The 19,379-nt window shown below is 41.6% G+C and overlaps 1 protein-coding gene across 5 annotated transcripts in view; it reads left to right on the plus strand.

Moving 5' to 3' along the window:
* Positions 1-19,379, plus strand: part of LOC306834742 (uncharacterized protein) — a 97,745-nt gene that overhangs the window by 58,321 nt on the left and 20,045 nt on the right. For all 5 annotated transcript variants that reach the window (XM_079360883.1, XM_079360882.1, XM_079360880.1 and 2 more), the window contains exons 3-4: positions 14,046-14,461; positions 15,169-15,300. In XM_079360883.1, coding sequence (XP_079217009.1) covers positions 14,046-14,461; positions 15,169-15,300 — 548 coding nt within the window. The remainder of the gene's footprint in view (positions 1-14,045; positions 14,462-15,168; positions 15,301-19,379) is intronic.

A 19,379-nucleotide genomic window follows, 5' to 3' on the forward strand; every position in this document is an offset into this window, starting at 1 on the left:
ATCAGCATTTGTTGTGACCACAGCACTCAAATACTTGCAAGATGAGGAATTTCAAGTTGGAGTAACGGACCAATGAGCTTGACCTGTTTTTGGCCTGACGGATGATGCTAACAGCTGCTGAGTGTTCTAGTTGTTGTTGGGCACTGAGGTCAAGGATTGGGATCATTTCCTTCTCCAGTGGTGAACCTGCAGTGCATTAAGCAACTAATTGACCAATTATCTATGAGACAGTGTGGATAGAAGACACATTGCATGATTTGCTCAGAGATCTTTCGTTGCGGCATTGTGCTGGGGGTTTGGAAATGAGGAGCAACTCCCATGGGTTTTATGTCCCAGCAATATCATTCGTGAGGCATTGAAGTTCACAGTTCACATTCCTATACATTTGAACAATTATTCTTTTAAAGAGTACCAATCAGCAAAAACCTTAACCCAAGATACTTTACATTTAGCCCTGGTCCACAGCTTTTGCAGTAGCATTTCCAGAGACCCATTGACATCCACTATGAACAAGCACTTGGCAAAAAATGAAAAGACAAATTGAATTTTTCAAGGTAAAATCCTTGAGGTAAACCAGGTTCATGTACTGAACAAACAGAACTTGAAACGAGGACAATGACCTCAGGTCATCCAGGTCATTCTCATCTTAGCCAGCCCTACAGGTCAAGTACCTTTAAACAGGGACAGTCCAGCGGCGCCGTCAAAGTGGCAACACTTGAGTCAACGAACAGCGGGGCGGCAAGTGGGTTGGCTGACAGCTATCTCTTTATACCGCAGCAAACAACTCACAATGCAGAGCCAAAGCAGATGTTATCACTCAGACTCCTCCAGCCCTCCGCCTTCCACGAGTAGGAACAGTTTGGATAAGCTACACGAGTATCTCCTATGTGATGAATGCAAACATGCCAAACCATGGCCTGCTTGCAAATCCTTGGCATTCATCACTGGAAAAGAGGGAAAGTGGATCTTAAAGGATTTTTTTATAGCTTAAAGAGCTACTATGGATGACGATGAAAAGGTCACACTGTGATGTTCAGTCGCAGATGTTGATCCCTCAGTTGCACCGAAGAACATTCGCTATGGTTATAGCTTTTCTCTCTCTTTTCTATTCTTTTTTCTTTCCCTCTCACTCAAGCAGTCAGCACTTTTCCATTCCTTTTCCTCTCCGTCCTTTTTTTTTTATCTTTTGGAAGGAGCCATGTCAAAAGGCGTCAGTTGCTTTTTTGATGAGCTGGAAGAGATTCTTTGCTCCATTCAGCTCCTTTAACTCATTGCCTTTTCCTTTCATCACTGACAGCCCTACCAACCCCACCTCATAATGATTACACCCTATTGTTGTATTAACTTATGTAGAGATATCCCCAATTGATCATTCCATCTTTCCATTGTTAAATAAAAAGATATGTTTCTCTCCAAAGGTCTCTTTGAAGGCTGGAACGAGTGGCAAGCTGCCAAGAACAGACAGACTTTGTTTTTAGTCAGCCAATGATTCCTCTGACACTTTGGTCAGAGGGCAGTTTCTACAGCTGGTTAAACACAGCTTGGGGTAAGCCGAAACAACGTGCCGTTTACACGGAGCCCCATGACATCTGACCCCTGTGGACATCCGCTTTTACCACCAGCCTCTCGTTGCTTTAATTAACTTGAAGGCAGAATAAGATTCTTCCCAACACCCTTTCAACACTATTCCACATCACATCATATATCTAAAGTTTCAAAGAGCAGCAGAGACAGGTTGAGAATAAAATAACCTTTTTTTTTTTTGAGGATGCAAGACCCTCTGTTTAGTGCTGTAAGTGAAGTGGTTAGTCCTATCCTATTGTTAATGTACCTTTTGTACCTGAAGAAACGTTTACTGTTATTCAAGTTTTTTTGTTTCCAGTAAGTAAAATGAACTCTTTATAAAGAGGACAACTGGTACTGGTTCAAAAGTGAATGTTCTGGAAAGACCAGCGTACCTCATTAAGCTGCATAAAATCTTATTCCCACTCGTAAGGATTCTACTTTATTTAATAAGCAACTCTAGATTTGGTGTGACCGCTTTGGGAATGTTATCACTTCACTGCTTTATCGTGCCTTGTCTAATTTAACCAATCTGTTTTAACTTTTCTAAATCATATTTAAAAGTCACAGCAGAAAAAAAAAAAAAAACACAAGTTCAGGAGAGCATAGGCCAAGGATGTAATGGGTCTATACTGATACAGATATTTCTGTATACTAGCAGTAAGATAGAAGGAGAACCTTCAACCCTTCTGTTATTTAATAGCCAATACATGCATCTAAAAACTGTGTGTAACTCAAATATTTTGCTGAAAAGTGACCTGAGGGGCTTTAAGTGAGAAATCAAGAAAAAACATGGCAAATATTCTGCTCCACAAAGGTAGCACTGTTCCCTCGCCGACTGTGCCAAGGTGGTACTCCATATTAAGATGGAAGATAAGAATTCTGAAGGAATGGGGAGCAGGCAACAGTGTGTGTGTGTAAATGTGTGTTTCAAGCGACACAGACAGAAGGAATACTTGGCTCCACTGGCTTTGCCGACTGAACTATTTGACCTTTGGCTCTCGGCAGCCTCGGTGCTGCCAGCTTGTCCAGGCCCAGAGAAATAAGACCCTTATCAGTGACCCCAGACCTGTCCAGGGTTGGCTTATATAGGCACACTCTAGAGCCACTTAAAATCTGCAGGACCAGTTTGGGTTTCAGTATTACTGAGCACAAATATTCCTTGATTCCGTTTTCACATTTGCTGAAGTGATGACTTTACTTTGTGTCTAACAGGTCATGGGAGGAGTGTGCAAAAATGCACAGTTAGGAATGTAAAGTTATTCATGGGTTATTTGTAAGAGGAAACATCCAGCTGGACACCAAATAAATCCAAACAGTTGGCCCATTCATGTTTGTACAAACTATTCAAAGACATTTAAACATAGACATAAATCTTGGCGCTACAAGCTTCTTCTGACCAGACCTGTAATGAACCCAACACTCCTGGATGCTCCACTTACTGTACGCTGTTGTCATTAGGAAGTCATTATATGCTCCTCTTCCACGCTCTGCTGAAGTCACACAGGGACCTTTAACCCCTCGTGAAACCTACAGCAGTGCCGCAGTTATTCACCTCTGTCGAATCAGCGAGTCTTGTCGGGCAGATCCCTGGATACAAAATATTCCATGTGTCAACAAAATGAGTATACAGCCATCCTTGGATGGAGTTTTCATTTCCAGTGAATTTACATCTGGTGTACGACCTTAAACTGCATTTTGCACAAAACCATGTCTACTATTACAGAAGGGAAAATAGATAGAAGACTTTATTAACACCAAAAAAAAAAAAAAAGTATATGTAATGGCTTTTAATTGTATAAATTTTCATACATTTAACCAACAGTATTCGTAGGGACCACCGGGTAAGGAGAAGCTGGTTCGCATCACTGAGAGACAGTCAACCCTGCTCCCTAAGATGAATGTTGGAAGGGACACAAGAATGCGCTCTGCTTACCACTCGGCCCCCTTTCAGCCCGGTCCAGACCTCACTTTACCTGTCCCACATAAGGCTCCTGTTGTGTGTGTGCGTATGTGTAGTGCAGTGTGAGAAGGCTAAAGAAAATGTCAGCAAACAGCAATATTTCTACGGAGTAATAAAAGCATTGTTGAAACTTTTCAGGTTTGCAGTCTCTGGTTGCCATGGCACAGATCATCAAGCACAAGAACAGTAGAATGTTCACTCGAAAGAGAAAAAATACAAAGACCTCATTTTAGGAAAATGTAGACGCTTTAAATGATGGATGAAATGTCAAAAAACACTCCCACAAATCATCAATAAGAAGAAGACAACCCAACATAATGACTTGTGATTCCTTAATCCTGTTGACGTACAGCTGCAAAGCTCTCTTACCTCTGTTGGAAGATTACCAAACATTAGGGCTTGCCAACGCAATCTCCGGACAGCAGCTGTACTGCTTTAATCCTGACAGTAGATCGATCAAAACAGCCACGTAAAAAACACCATCTTCATCATCTTTTGTCCACTGGAAACCAAATCAGCATCTTCCCTATTATGCTTAAAGCTGTGCACACGGAGTACAGGCAAAACGTCTTCTTCTCTTCATGGGTGATCTTGAGGAATTGCCTGGTCATATAGGATATTTAATCCCTCTATTGTGTTCTTTGGTTTCATAGGAGGTGTCTTTTTCCAGAAAATTATAGCATGCAGGAGCCTTTATGATCAGATGCATGAAACAACCAAATGCCACTTCCCTAAAACTTGTTAAATGATTCCAAGATTAAACTTAAACTTATGACCATAGGAGAGGTTTTAAATTATAATTTGGTGGGTATCGTTGAGCCAATATTGGCCTATCAGGATGTACTTTCCTAACATATGTTGCAGAAAACAATGCTTGGGGTGCATTGTCTGTCAATTAGAATGTGCTTGGTAATCTACTGTGCTTTAGAGCCAACAACACTGTACTGTATCATTGACAGCAATTAGATTAAAAGCTGAGGTCGCAGAACAGCTCACTTCTCAAACAGAGTCAATTACAAACCCCAGGATCTGTGCAAAAAATAAATCCCATACATCTTCTCTCCTGTCGCATTCGGTGGTTTCAGTCCTGCTGCTGACATCAATAACTACAGACAGGGCACTACCTCATTTGGCTGCGGTGGGTAAAGGGAGTCATTTGTTGGAGCGGAGAATGGCAGATGGAACCAGATTAGTCTCACTTGTCCTACAACAACACAAGGAGGTGGGCCTGATTGGACGCTGATTATATTTTGGTGCTCCCTCATTATTTCAAGGTGGGTCTGAAAGTTTTGCAGAGGAAACTAGTTGAAAAGAGTGTTCAAAGTCGATCCTTTGGCAGATGGCTGATGTTAAACCAAAGCATTACATTATACACGTGTAATTATTGCAAATAAAAGAATCGAGGTTGTGCAGAGTAAAGCACATTTTGCAAATTCAAGGTGTAAAAAAATGACTTAAACTGGGTTTTAAAATACTTAAAGAAACTCCTTAGTAAATGAGCTTTAAAATGTCCTAAATCCTAGAGTTTTGAAGATATTAACCATAGAAAATTGTCTCACTCGTTCTGCTACCAAGGCCACTAAACATTTACTCTGAATCCAGCTTATCATTTCCTCCCTGAAGGATTGCGTATTATTTAAAGTGCTTTAGCTACTGTGGAATTTCCCCTAAAACCTTCAATGTTTAGTATTCGTTTCCCTCTACCCGACAAAGTAATTGCACTTTTCTTGTCTTTTATTTATTTAATTTTTTCACCCTGGGAACTAATTGCTTGGGCCTGAATAATCAGCCCCTGGCATAATGCTGAACTGGCCTCTATTTTCTCAGTGTTGACAGGAAATCTGTGAAATGGGGTTAACTGGGGACATGGACCGAGTTTGGTTGAGTCATTCTTGGCTCTTAAGTAAAGCAGCTCGACTGAGCCAAGAGCAGAACATGTCATGGAAAACTGATAGAGTAATACGACGTGATGGGTGGTTAATGTCTTTGGTAACGGTATATTATGACGTAAAGCTCTTTCCCTTTCCTTACCTTTATCTTACATTTCATATTGTTGTCGTTCGTGTTCTCAGCAGCTGTATGTGGAGTACTTTGTTCAAGTGCATCGACTTTGCATCAACTGATAAGTAAGGCGTGCAACAAGGGGAATGATGTCATTAAGTTGGAGCAGGAAATACCCCAAAAACGATCTCCCTGACCGTGCAATGGACGCTGATTTGCTCCACAAATTAGAGCAGCTTGTTTTTAACTGCCAAGGCATTGATAAGCCGAATCTGCTGATGGATTTCAAAAAGTAAGAGAAACAACAGAAGATTTTATTTCAAATTTGAATTAAAACACCTGCTCCAGCAGAGACCAGAGAGATTCCCATAAACCCTCTGGTTCATAGCACGAGCACTTGGACTCTACATCTCTGTGAAAAGCTGTTTTTTATTTAGTGGTTTAATCAGCTGTGCTGTGTTACGTTGATGTCCTGTTGCAGGCCTCTAAGAGCATTAACTCATGCTGGCTTTATTGTGGAAAATGTCCTTCCACTTTACGAGGACTGCTCCAGCCAAATGTTTGCACTCAATGACACGTTAGGAACCAACTTTTTATACTGTACTTTATAGAATGGAGGGATCTTCTGCGTAACTCAAACTCTCTCGAATGTCAAAGCAAACTCTGTTCAAAGACTCGTACCATCTCTGCACGATAAGTGAGCTTCCTGGCGACTCTGACAGTTAACCAACACGAGAACAAGGTTCTTTTATACACCTACTGAACATTAAAAGCTGCACATGGTTAACTTCCCACTCTGGAATCCTGACATGGCAGCTCCTGATATGTATTTGCATTTCTGAATCTACAGTATGAAGGCCTTCTTTGTAGCTGTGCTTTCTGAGGAGTAAATTCATGGCTGTATTTTAACACTGTTGTTAATCATCGAAAGAAATGCACCCTTAAAACACAGATAGTTGTAGTCATCAGGTTTGTATAATGTCGGAAGTTTTCATAGAGAAACTGTCGTTTGGTAAAAAGAAATTTCAATGAATAATATCACATTATGAACTTTGCAAATAGAAATGGAAACTTACTTCACAACCAAACATATGAAGACATTCACAACTAACATTATTTTTATCCAACTTCTCCATGTCCACAGCGCTGTCTAATCGCCTGTTTACTGCACTATGTAACTTTAGCAGCAGGCCAAGGTCACTAGTGAGAAGTCTGAGCAGCTTTACGGCCATTAGCTCAACACTGAAATTCAGTTTTCAAACAAAGCTAATACGGTTTGATTGAACTGAAATTCGGTAATATTGCCCTACCTCTCCAGTGGACATAATAATAATAATAAATATTATTATTGTTATTATTATTATTATTATTATTATTATTATTATGCATTTTATTTAAAGGTGCCTTTCAAAACTCTCAAGGCTACTTTGCTCAGCTTACTCAGCTTCTCACGTTTTTTTTATAGACTTCACACCATCTGTTTGTAAACAGATGCACAGTGAATGAGAGGTGGATTCAAAAGCAATGTGTCTTATAACAGTGCAGTTACACGCAGAGACCTTCAGTGGGGGCCAAAGTGCACCAAACCAAATTACTACGTATTGTTGCTTTAAACAGTCATTCAGACTTTCCCATACAAATCATCCTGAGTGATTCTCCACTGTATCTGTTGCCATGTGTGGCTCATATGATTCAGTTGCAGCAGTAAGGTGCTTGCAACACCATGTAATCCGTTTTCCCCCACTGGGATCAATAAAATGATGCAAATATCAACCACAAACTGTCTGTTTCGGTTAATGTGTCACTGAAAAGCTGCCGCATAGTGAGAAAATGTGGTTGCCTGCTGACATCAAGACATTTTTGATGTGTTAGACTGTTTCCTTCTGTGCACTTGGTAGCACACACAAGCCTCGAAGTCGTATCTGAGCATGGCTATCACATTCCTGACATACAAGAGAGTCACACATGCAGGTGCGAATTCATTCCTGAAATGCACGAGTCTTACATTTCTGCTTAAACTTGACGGACACATTCTCATGCTCTTTTCTTTGTCTCGTGCTTTGCGATTGTAAAAATCATCAACATTGTAAAAATACACAAATGAGATTAGTTTGAACAATCTCACAAGTATTTTTTTATTGCTTAGCAGGTTTTTACACATTTAATTTTTCCTAAAAAGTTTCAAACTTGGAGTGCTAGTTTCTCTGATGTCAGACGCTCATAGAAGTGTTTGTGTCTGACATCACCCTGAACATTATCCACCTATCACTGACCTCAGTGTTGCGAGTCTTTGATCACAGCGAGAGCGTTCACACGTAAGTCTGTTCTCCTCTCCTTAACGCCCTCGCTCCACTTTAGCTCAGCGCTGACAGAGCTGCTTTGTGCTAAACGGGAGGCCAGCAGACTCACCTGGTCACACACAGGCTTCTGTGAGTATACTCAAGTTAAACACAAGCTGTGTGGTCTTTGCAATTTACTCAGAACTTCCTGCTTCTCTCTAAAACACACGGCTGACATCACCACCGCTCTGTCAGTCAAACACTGAATGAAAGGCTATGAGGTGTCTCTGTTTTGTCTAGCTGAGGGAAAAAATGACTTGGGGCCAATGTGGAAGAGATTGAATCTGTTGTCCGACAGAGAGAAAGAATAAAGAAGGAAATGCTTGTTTAAGTGTTAGCATTTATTTAAGGTTACTTATTTAAACACACAGATGTGAAAAGAAAATTTGGATGTCTGCACTAAGCTTTTTCAATTACAGCTTATTTTGTTTGTTTAAAGCTCCTGTGAGAATCTTTCACTTTGTGTCAATTTTGGCGCCCCCTGTGGACAAAGTGATACCTCTTTGCTGATTTTTATTTTTTTTCCCAAACAACCTGCTTTCTCTTAACAGTAGAATCATCAATCATCATGATTGCCTTGGCTAATGGCTAATCATTATGCTGATCTGGTCTTGTTTAGTTTTAGTTGACATTTTAACTCACAGAAGCTTTAGCAATTTTTACTAAAATAGTGCACGTTATAATTAGAGTCGATTAATCGTTGGCAACTTTGTTGTAGATATGTACGGATATTGCTCGATTCATTCACCTGTCAAAAATCTCATTACACTAGCAATTCTCTTTCACCAGCAGGGGGCTGATTACAACACACATTATTACTCTGCAGAGTCATGTTTCTTTCCAGTTTAGAAACCATCTTTTCTGCAACGCAATAAATGTGTATGACGATATCGATCTTTCTCTGAACATCAAAGACACATAAAAAGGATTATTGTCCAAAATATTTGTATCAGATTAATTTTTTTCCCAATATTGGCCCAACAATCTGATATCGGTCGGGCCCTAGTTATAGTTAAGTCCTGCTTTGTTAAAGTATTTAAAAGTTTGAGTTTAGAAGAAGAATCCCGACTGTGAGGCATTATTAGGTATTACACTGTAGAACATATTCAACTGTGACGATAGAGTTAAAGCAAGAAGACAAACGTTTAAAAGAAAACTCTAGAGATCAAATAATAAGAATGGTAAAAGATGAGGACAGACAATGAAAGAATAAATAAATATAAAAAATATCCATAAACTTAGAGATTTATTTCCCTTCCACCCCAACAGCCTCTACAAGTAATCACATTCACATGAAGTTTAGTTGGTTTCGTATGTTTGTCAAAAACAAGTTGTTGTTGCTTGGTAAAGCAATTTGTAGCAGGTGCACTCCCATGCTGATGCATTCAGGGACACTCAGACATTCAATGTTTCAAACTCGGCAGACAAGATGGAGTGTTTTCTCCAGGAAATGAGAAAAAAAAAACCCAGTTGGATCCTCTTGCTTAATTTGACTTCAATCATCTTCTCAAATTTGAATTCTCAAACCGCAATTGTGACATCCGGCTTTTTGGCACTTTGGCTTTTGCGTGATTGAACATTTCAGAGTAGAAATGTGGAGTGCAAATGGTTAAAAGGATCCCACAGTGATGAAGTCTGTGAGAGAGAGAGAGAGAGAGCGAGAGAGAGAGAGAGAGAGAGAGAGAGAGAGAGAGAGAGAGAGCGCAGTGTTAGTAAGATGTGGTGTGCCCAAAGCCACAGTGAGGTTTTTCATCTTTAAACACTTAGAGAGAGTTTATGAGCCATTTGTTCTGGATTTTGACTTTTTGTGTTTGTGCGAGAAGGACCATGCTCATGCAGATGTTCCTATCTGAGAATCTGTGGAGTCACAGATTATTGAGGCTGATTAGATTCCATTTATTTGTACTCTTATTAGATGTGACAGCTCATTACAGAACTGCTGGGGACTGACTGACTGACAGCAGAGGGACTTCAGCCGGCACCATTTAAAGCGCTCCAAATACTGTGTCCATCATCGCCACATTATTATGACCTTTCTTATTTTCCAGAAACTCGAATAATGAATCTTTACGTCTGAGCCAAGTCGAAGCAAAACAGCACAATGTAACCTTATGTTATGGTATACACCTCGGCCAGTCCTACAACTATTGATTTTGTTTGACATGGTGGTGATTGTGCATTTGACATTCTCCCTGTATCATGTCCAAAACATCAGGAACGCTGAACTTTAGATCACCTGTTCAGAGTGCACAGTTTGTGTGAAACAGAGGCTACCTGCCTTGACCAATTTATCAGTGCAAGTTCATCAAAGTTCAAGGTTTTTGTCCAATCGTGTAATATTCCAAACAAGAAGATGTCCCGGTTTGAAAGTTTCTTTGAAGTGTTTCTCATGTAACAGTGAAGAGGTGCACTTTCTGCTCTTCATAATCGTCCGGATTTCGCCAAAACTGCGTGGCACTCTGGCAGTCAGACTCGCTCCAAGTAAACACACTGTCCCATTTAGGAAGCAGGCAGCAGTGTTTGGATCGACTGTTGCACATCTGCAAAGAGAGCGGGCATAACAAACACTAGATACCATGTAAACAGAAACACTGAAAAATGCATTTTTCTTTTTGTGCATTGGAAAGAGCAGTCTCCCCTCATCCTCTCCTCCCTAGAGTTCATGTGCACACAGGTTGCCATGTTGCAGAGACGGAAGCTGTGCAGTGTTCAGCCAGCTCTGGAGAGAGTATTTCACCAGCCTTTAGTCAAACACGACCTCCTCTCTCTCTCTCTCTCTCTCTCTCTCTCGGAGTAAAGGGAGTTTACCTCACAACAGTAAGCATTAGTCCTCAGAGACTCAAAGTCTGAATCACCTGGCAGCGTCTTGTCCTTCTTTACAACCTCTTCGAAGTTATCTTCAACCCTTAGAGGACACAGAGCTCAGGATCCCTCTTCTTCTTCTCTGCTTTCTTTCTCACCCGGTTCCAGAGCAGGTGGTGCTCACGCTCAGCCAAGCCTGATTACACAGAGGAGTCACGCCCTGACCCCAATACACTGTCTCCCAGCTGAAACTCACTTTCAAGGGGATATTTTACATTTGCACTGCTCTACTTTCATCATTCAGTGTGTTCTTAAGAAACCCACAACAAACAAGGCTGTAGGATGAGGGCCTGACAGGACAGACGGTGAGTCAGCGAAAGCTCTCGTGTTCTCGTTGCGTCATGAGAACCTGCGTGATTTCAGAGAGTGTGTTTTAGTTTCCATGGCGATCTGTCCAGCTGTTCGGTCTCTGACTCAGTGGAGGAACATCTGCAGTGAGGTCACTTTCGGGCAAAGATAGAGCAAAAGCGACAGTCTGAGCTGAGGGACATTTGGCAGGAACTCTTTGGCAGGTCTTTAACAATGACAACATTAAAAAGCTTTTGAGAAAGAAAAAAAAATCTGAGTCTGGTGGCGAGGCACCAAGCGGACCAATCGAGAGAATCGAAGTCCAGGTTTTTTTGGAATCTGAAATGGGTCAAAGAGCTTTTGGAAAATATTTCCGTGAGTCTTCTTTAGCTTGCTTAGATTTCACTTCACCAGCTTAATGCTGTAAGATGAGGGCCTGAAAGTCAAGTCAAATCATAAGACGTACGTCGTAACGGTCTTTCTCAGCGTTAAATTTGATTCAAAAGAAGAGAGATTAAAATGAAACGCGCTCTTGATCGGCAAAAATGTTCACTGTTGAAGTGTTTAAAAGACGTGCACAGTTAAATCACAATCACATCAAGATGTTGGCTCCACTTTTGTGAAAATAACAAACTCCAACGTTATTGAAAACCCAAGCTTTTCAATGACGTTTTTTATGTGTTAATAATTTTAGAAAATTCCTGACTAGCATGGAAAACTGAGCTTTTAGAAACATCAGCTCAGCACTAAAGTTTGTTTTTCCAGTTTTTAACCTGCACTCTTCCTATCTGGATTACATCGTTTGTGTCAAATATGCCTAAAGTTATTGGTTGGGGGTAAGATGTGAAGCTGCAAAATGTGCCCTCCTTTTTTGCACAAATTCAGTGTTCTGTGCTTTTTAGAAGAAAGGACTTGACTGTTAAAGCTCAGATGTCGAATGTTGGTCTTTGATGGTCACACAAAGTTTCTGCAAACTCACTGCAATCAACTTGCTGCTGCTGTTTTGCTGTTTTAGTGATAATCATGGCATCCACCTGAAAAAAGCAGCTTCACGTCACCTTTAAGTTTGACTGGTTGTAGCAAAGGAAGGAGAGCATTTCTAAAAGTCTTCGTGCTGCATTGAAAATGAGTGGTGGCAAAACAAAGTTTAATTCCAGAGATCAACTCAGAAATCACGGTGTGGGTCGGATTCATGTGTTTTAATTGCCCTGTCTGTGGAGGTTTTAATCCAATTAATGCACGGGGGGGAAGAAGTGTTCCTCTCTTCCTGTGGGAAGCCGACCAGGCCACACACACACACACACACACACACACGCACACACCTACACACACACACCCAGAGCTGCACTCGTTGAAGGCTTCATGTGTCGATTCTCTGCCTCTTTTTCCTTTTGTTTTTGGTCCCACACACACACACACACTCACACACACTCACACACGCCTACACAAACGCCACGCGGTAAGCCTAATTAACAGGAGCTGCCACTGCGCAGCACGTGTGTATTAGTCTAACCTAATGCCTTCCAGATGCCCACCCTCTTCATACATTGCTGCCCATACAGCTCTCGGAGAACAGACGACTGTTCCTGGGGTCTGTTCACTAAGGAGAACCAGCTGTGGAGGGTGTGTGTGTGTGTGTGTGTGTGTGTGTGTGTGTGTGTGTGTGTGTGTGTGTGTGTGTGTGTGTGTGCGTGTGTGTGTGTGTGTGACAGAGAGAGAGCAGATGTTGTGGTAGGTGGGCATTCATATAGTAATTAAGTGTCTGTTGGTTACAAACTAAGAACACACGGTTTTTGGCATGAGCGAGGATTTGCAAATATTCATGTGGAAAGAAAGACAACAAGCAAGCACGAGTTCAGCTGTATTTACAGCGATGGTACTTGTAAATAATATCACTTAGACCATTTGCACACACTTGTTCAACTTCGTGGTTTACCAGTCTGGTTTTTGAACCACCCTTGAAACCGTTTCTGCATTCGCTGTGTTGTTTTGGAACCAGAAGTGATGCATATGCATCAACTTTATCTTTAACCTGGTACACACGCGGCCTTGCTAACTACCTGTCAGATAGAAGTAGTAACACCTTATGGTACTCTAAATGGGGCTGTTGGATAGTTTGCAAAATGATCATGCTGTGTGGACCAAAACTTGTCTGGTTTTGTACGTTTTTATTCTTTTTCTAAGCAGTGTCGTCGCCCCCTGCTGGCCATTCAAACTCACTCCTGTAAATGCCTCAGTTTAGCAACTGATGGTTGCGACCATTTATCTAAAGTACAACCTTTGGTGACGTGACAAACTTTACAATGTCTGAATGCACAAAACAAAGATGGCCGTCCATTCTGTCTATCAAATAGAATCTGTGATGGATCAACAATCAGTAAAAAAAACCAGTATAGATAAAATGTAATACTCCAAGTTACTACTGATGTTCAGAGTTTGATTTAAAGAGGCCTCCCGACTGCTCTCAAACTGTCTGTACTGTGGAATGCTTTAATTTCTAAGATAACACACGAGCCCTCTGACCCGCAGCTGGATTAACCCACTAGGGGGCTCCAGAGCAGAGATGAGCCGGGCCCCTCTTTCCTCTCTATGGATTGTACCCTGTCAAGTCCAAGTACACGTCAAACACTGAGCACACAGCACATTGCAAAAAGCACTTTGGAAAGTACAGACTGTAGAAGGATTCCTACTGTGCTTCAGAGTATGTTTAAAGGTTTACATAGAGCTGTAGGGGCTTCTAGTAAAACATCATTAATACACTTATTGCAGTGATTTGGATCGAAGAGGTTCTTTGTGTCAATAAGCAGTCTGTGTATGAGATGCCAAGTTCTGCACCAGTGGCGCATAATTCACCCCTGACATTACTCTGCGTATGGAAGCAATCACTTTTTCTGTCTGATGACTTTCAAAGCTTGGTTTATTTTATTTTGTTAACTGTTCTCCACTCCGTCTCACACTTGGTAGTATGCTTTATTTTTCCTTTACCCTCCACTAACCTAATCTCCACCTGTGTGTTTGTTTTCTCCCAGATCGGGGTTCTCAGGGAGCCTTGGACCTGACCGAGTTGATCGGAGTCCCCCTTCCTCCCTCCGTCTCCTTCGTCACGGGTTTTGAGGGTTATCCCGCCTACAGTTTTGGCCCGGACGCCAACGTGGGTCGCCTCACAAAGTCCTTCATCCCCGACCCTTTCTACAACGACTTCGCCATCACTGTGACAGCGAAACCCACCACAAGGCAAGGTGGAGTGCTGTTCGCCATCACAGATGCTTACCAAAAGATTGTACACCTGGGAATAGCCTTATCCGAGGTGGAAGATGGTTCCCAGAGAGTCATTCTGTACTACACCGAGCCAGGAACGAGAGGGACGCAGGAAGCAGCGTCTTTTAAAATGGGAGACTTGACGGGGAGATGGGCGAGGTTCACCCTGACTGTTCAGGGGGCACAGGTGGGTGTAAAGATGATTTGTGTGACCTTGATGAACACCAACACTGTATCCATAACTTTAACAATGTGGAGGTGGAATGAATGACCACATGTGTTTGTGTGGGAGGTGGCATCTGGGATTGACACATGCGATATTTTTATACAATACTACTTTTACTCAGTCCAATGATAGATAGATAGATAGATAGATAGATAGATAGATAGATAGATAGATAGATAGATAGATAGATAGATAGATAGATAGATAGATACTTTATTGATCCCGAGGGAAAAGAACGCTGAATGAAAAGTATGAAAACTGATTCAGTCTTTGTTTTGTCTGCAGTCGTTTTGTTGTCCACATCTGCCACACTCGTTTTTTCTTTTTTTAAATCATTCCAAAAAAAGTCACCAAAACAAATCTTTCAAAAAATCTCACACAGCGGTGTGAAACAGATGTTTATTTACTATGTCTAAAGTCCGTCATAATCTGAGAGGTTAGATCACTTAACGCTGCACATGTACCGAGAGAAAATAACAGAAAAAGAAGTTGCAACAAACAAGTCAAGTAACGGATTAGTAAAGTATAAACCAATGTTACAAAGTGCTTTACTAAACACAAATACACAACAATGTGGAATAACACAGAATGACCCACAAAATATAGGACAGACAACGTTAAACTTTGTTGAAACTAAACGTCTGTGTACCTGTGCCCGTGTCTCTCAGGTGCGTCTCTTCATGGACTGTGAGGAGTACCACCGGGTCGACTTCGTCAGGAGCTCGCAGCCTCTGACCTTCGAGGCCAGCTCGGGGATCTTCGTGGGGAACGCAGGGGGGACGGGCCTGCAGAGGTTTGTGGTGAGTCTGGAGGACACTGGATTTATTTTAGTCTCTTCTTGAGGGTTTTTCCTGATCTGGCTCTCATTTGTCTTCTCTTTATGAGAGCTGCCTCTCTGTGTAGTTAATCCCTCGTTCCTGATGTCATTTGGGTTTGGACGAACGAGTCGACAAAGGATGTCAAATCCGTTTCTCGCTGCAGAAACAAAACGTGGCGTTTTGGGCGGCTGCCTGTTTCACATTTGACACATGAACACAATAGTCTTTGTTGGCAGCTTTTACGACCGCCACAGGAGACGAGGAATGAATGACCACATGTGTTTGTGAGCGCTGCCTTTTTCCTGTGAGAGCTCATAAATGACAATCTGCATGTGATTTACATATTTTGGAATATGGCGGATGTCTAATCTCAAATGACTTACAGTGAGTGCAACTGTGAGTGTAAACGCCAAGACTGAATTAAAAGGAGCAGACTCAGACAAGAGTTCGAGGTTCCAATCACATGCAATTATTGAAAAAGTCCCTTGTGTGGTTAGAATCGGTGTGTTTGGAGAAAAAGTGATCCAGACGGAGTGATAGCAACACACCCAAACGCTGTATCTCCTCTCTGTGCTCTTGTAAAAAGACAATAAACCAGTCAATGCTTCGGCGCTTTCCTCCCAATCAGCCCGTGATTTGCTGTTTTGTGAATGCAAGAGAACGGCTTCGTTTGTCCCAGTGAAACAGAAGGGATGATGAGGAGAAATTAGTTTAGAGGAAAGGGAATTCAGAGTCATTATACACGGGATAAAAGTAAGGAGATGGATCTTTTGGCGCGCATGAAGATGAACGAAGTAACATCTGAATCATGTCCAAGTAGTTCTCAGAATGTCAAAATATAAGAGGACAAGAGCCAAAACTTCTCATAAAACAAGTCAGAAAAGTGTTTCTGAATAAATCAACCCATGGCTGATGGCTTCAAGACTAAATGTTGATTGTAGCCCTTTAAAAAAAAAAAAAGGGTTGGCTTCTTCCACGCTGTGCCTTTTCCTGCTCCTCTTTGCTTTGATTTGTCGTTTTTTAAGTTCATGCCACGGAAACGAAAAGATGTTTCAGACAGTGGAAAGACGTTCTTTCTGCCATGCAGCTCTTTTCCTCTCGTTAGGATTTTATTGGAGTAATGTGAGCAGAGTTGCAGAGAAATACGATGATCCAGCGAGGGAGAAAGAGTGTTTATTCTGGATTTCTGGGTCTCAGAGGGAAGTCCGTTTTTTTGCTGCTGGAAGAAATTCTCAGTTTTTTGGGTTTTTTCTGCCTTCGCTGGTTTCAAACAAACTAACAAACTTTGACATGGAAATTCAAACGATGAAGAGCTGAAGGTCAAACACAACTCCCTTCCTTTTCTTGCATTATTCAAAATTGAAAAATGCTGTCCTGTATTTCTTGTAAAGATTGGCTTTTTGGACCCATTTCTTTCGAGGATGGCTCGTCTTTTTTTTTTTTTTTTTTTTTTTACAGTCGAGGACATTGACAGACGTTTCGTGACTTGTTGGGGTTGAAGGCGACACTCAAGCAGCAGACAACAGGAAGTTAGTTTCCCCTATGGTATAACATACAGTTTAATATCATCTAAACTAAAATGAAATCACGATTACTCATCCCATGTTTCCTAGCCGTTGGGAATGTGTCTCAGTGGCCTGGGAACACTTTTTTCTGTCTCCTTGCTTTCATACGAATAATATTTTTTTATATATTAATCTAAGAATGAGCATTATATTAAATGTATTAAAAAGTAATTATACTGTGTTTAATGCATTGTGATTAAGGAACAATAAGTAGGTGTGCTTTTTCAACAACAGCACACCTACTGGATAGTTTGTTCAAAGCTCTTTTGGCTCCAAGAAAAAAAAAGATTCAAATGCAAAAGAGCTCCATTACATGATTCAGAGACCCTCTTGAGTCTTTTCTCCTGGATCTTTTTCACGAATAGCTCCATCCTTTTTCACTACTCCCTTCCCTCCTCCATACAGTCCTCCCTCTCAGACTGTGAGCAGCGGTGACCGTCTGTTTCCAGCTCCTCGGTGTTTGAACTGGCTGCTCCTTCGCAGATCTCCTATCTCAACTCAGGGAGAGCAACAACAGACCCCGCAGCTGCAGCCAAACACCCCCCAAATATACTCCACGAGGACGTGTTCACTCTTTCTTTTCTGCTATCTGAAGTCTAAAAAAGAGTTGTGAAAGAGAAACAACAAGTCAGTGAGCGAATGTGCAAATCATCTCAACTCTCTGATCCACCCCTCTGCAGCTGAATGTGTTTTTTTGTGACCTCAAAACATGGAGGGTGAACAGTCACATAGACTTGTGTTTCGTGTGGGTTGAGTTATTGTTGCCACAGATTTAAGCATGAAGCCATTAAGGTCTTTCAAATTCTGGATGCAGACATGAAACTGAAACTTTTATTTTTAAGCGATGGAAATGAAGATGAAGCTTTTGGACTCTGTGGGTCCTCTTTTCGGCTTTTCAGTCAGAAATATATAAAAGGTTGGCAGAGGGAGTAATAAAAACAGCTCAAGCATCGCCATCTGAGGTTTGTGGTGTATGGGTAAAGGTCTGTAAAACATTTATATGACAAAAGAAGGGGTATCTAATCCTATCGCACTGCAGTACACAACTCATGCTACATTCTTGTTATAATCAAATTTAATGGCGTGTTTGTGGCTAACGGGTTGACTGAGTGTGTGTGCATCTTAGTCTCTTTTCTCAACTCTCAAGGTGTGTTGACCTCTTTGTTAAGCAGTGACATTGTTCACACATACAAACACTGTTGGCCACTCATGGCTAGAGTTTCCTCCTCCCTGTTTCTTGGCAACACTTTTCTCAACATGGTGAGTGCCAGCAGCTGCAGCCACAGAACAGCACCGTACATGTACCTCGCCGTTTTCTTATTCACGTCTGACATCTGAAAGAACCTGGCCCAGTCTGAGGACACTAAACAGACTGCAACATATACACACCCTCTTTATTTAAATTCCAAAGACTACAGTTATAAGCTAGAGCTCAGAGTCATTGGAGCTGAGGTGAAGCCAAGAGAATCTCAGTCAACCAGTTTGTGGGGCTGCAGCCGAGCCCAGCAGTCATTGGGCAGAAGGTGAGGGTACACCCTCGACTGTCCGCTTGTCAGTCACAGGGCTTACATACAGAGACAGAGAACCAGCCACTCTCACAAATGACCGATCAAGCATGTATCTGGACTGTGGGAGGAAGCAGGGGTATTCAGAGGAAACCCACGCTTTCACGGGCAGAACATTCAAAGTCGACGCCGAGAGGCTCTGTCCGACGAGGGGTTTCGAACCAGGAAGCATCCTCGCCGTGAGGAAACAACGCGAACCACTGCACATAAGCAGCTAGTTTACCTTTGTAATCCTTCCCGTTATTATGTATATCTTATCATGTCTGAATTGATTCACAATGAGTCACATGTTTATGGTTGCATGGCCAAAATCGAGCAAACACAAACACACAGTTTTTTCCTGCCGCTCAAACAAATCCTCCCAGTGCCTCCCAGTGCTAACATAACTTACCGTGACAAATCTTATCACAATGCGTGCACCTTGTTGTGGCTCGGTTTACAGGCGAACGACATGATAAACTGTCTAGATGAAGTGGAAAGGTTTAGGTGGTGCATTCTTTGTTTATTTCAGATGTGTTGTTTACTGCACAAACAGATGTCTCTGATTTGGTTGATACGCTCTCTCCCTCTTCTCTTCTCACTCCTTCCACATGATTTAGTTTCATAGACTGTTCTCCACTTTATATAAAACAGGTGTTTGATCTCATGCCTGAACACGAAGATAAATAAATGTTGCTTAAATTGAACTGATCTAATAAGACAACAGGAAGACTGACTCTCGGATCTGCAGTATCGTTCACAGTTTTATGCGCACACACTTTTACACAAAGGAAATCATTTGAAAACATGTTTTAAATTTACGCTCAGCTCTCCATTCTGCACTTTAATGAACCTATAAATGGACTTTAAAGAGCAATATTTAACTAGCATTTAGCATTTAAAATGGGTGCTGCAGTCCAAATTCAATCGCTGGAGAGAGCTGTCTCCTGCG

Source organism: Symphodus melops (genome assembly GCF_947650265.1).
Source record: "Symphodus melops genome assembly, chromosome: 14".
NCBI classification, from domain to species: domain Eukaryota; kingdom Metazoa; phylum Chordata; class Actinopteri; order Labriformes; family Labridae; genus Symphodus; species Symphodus melops.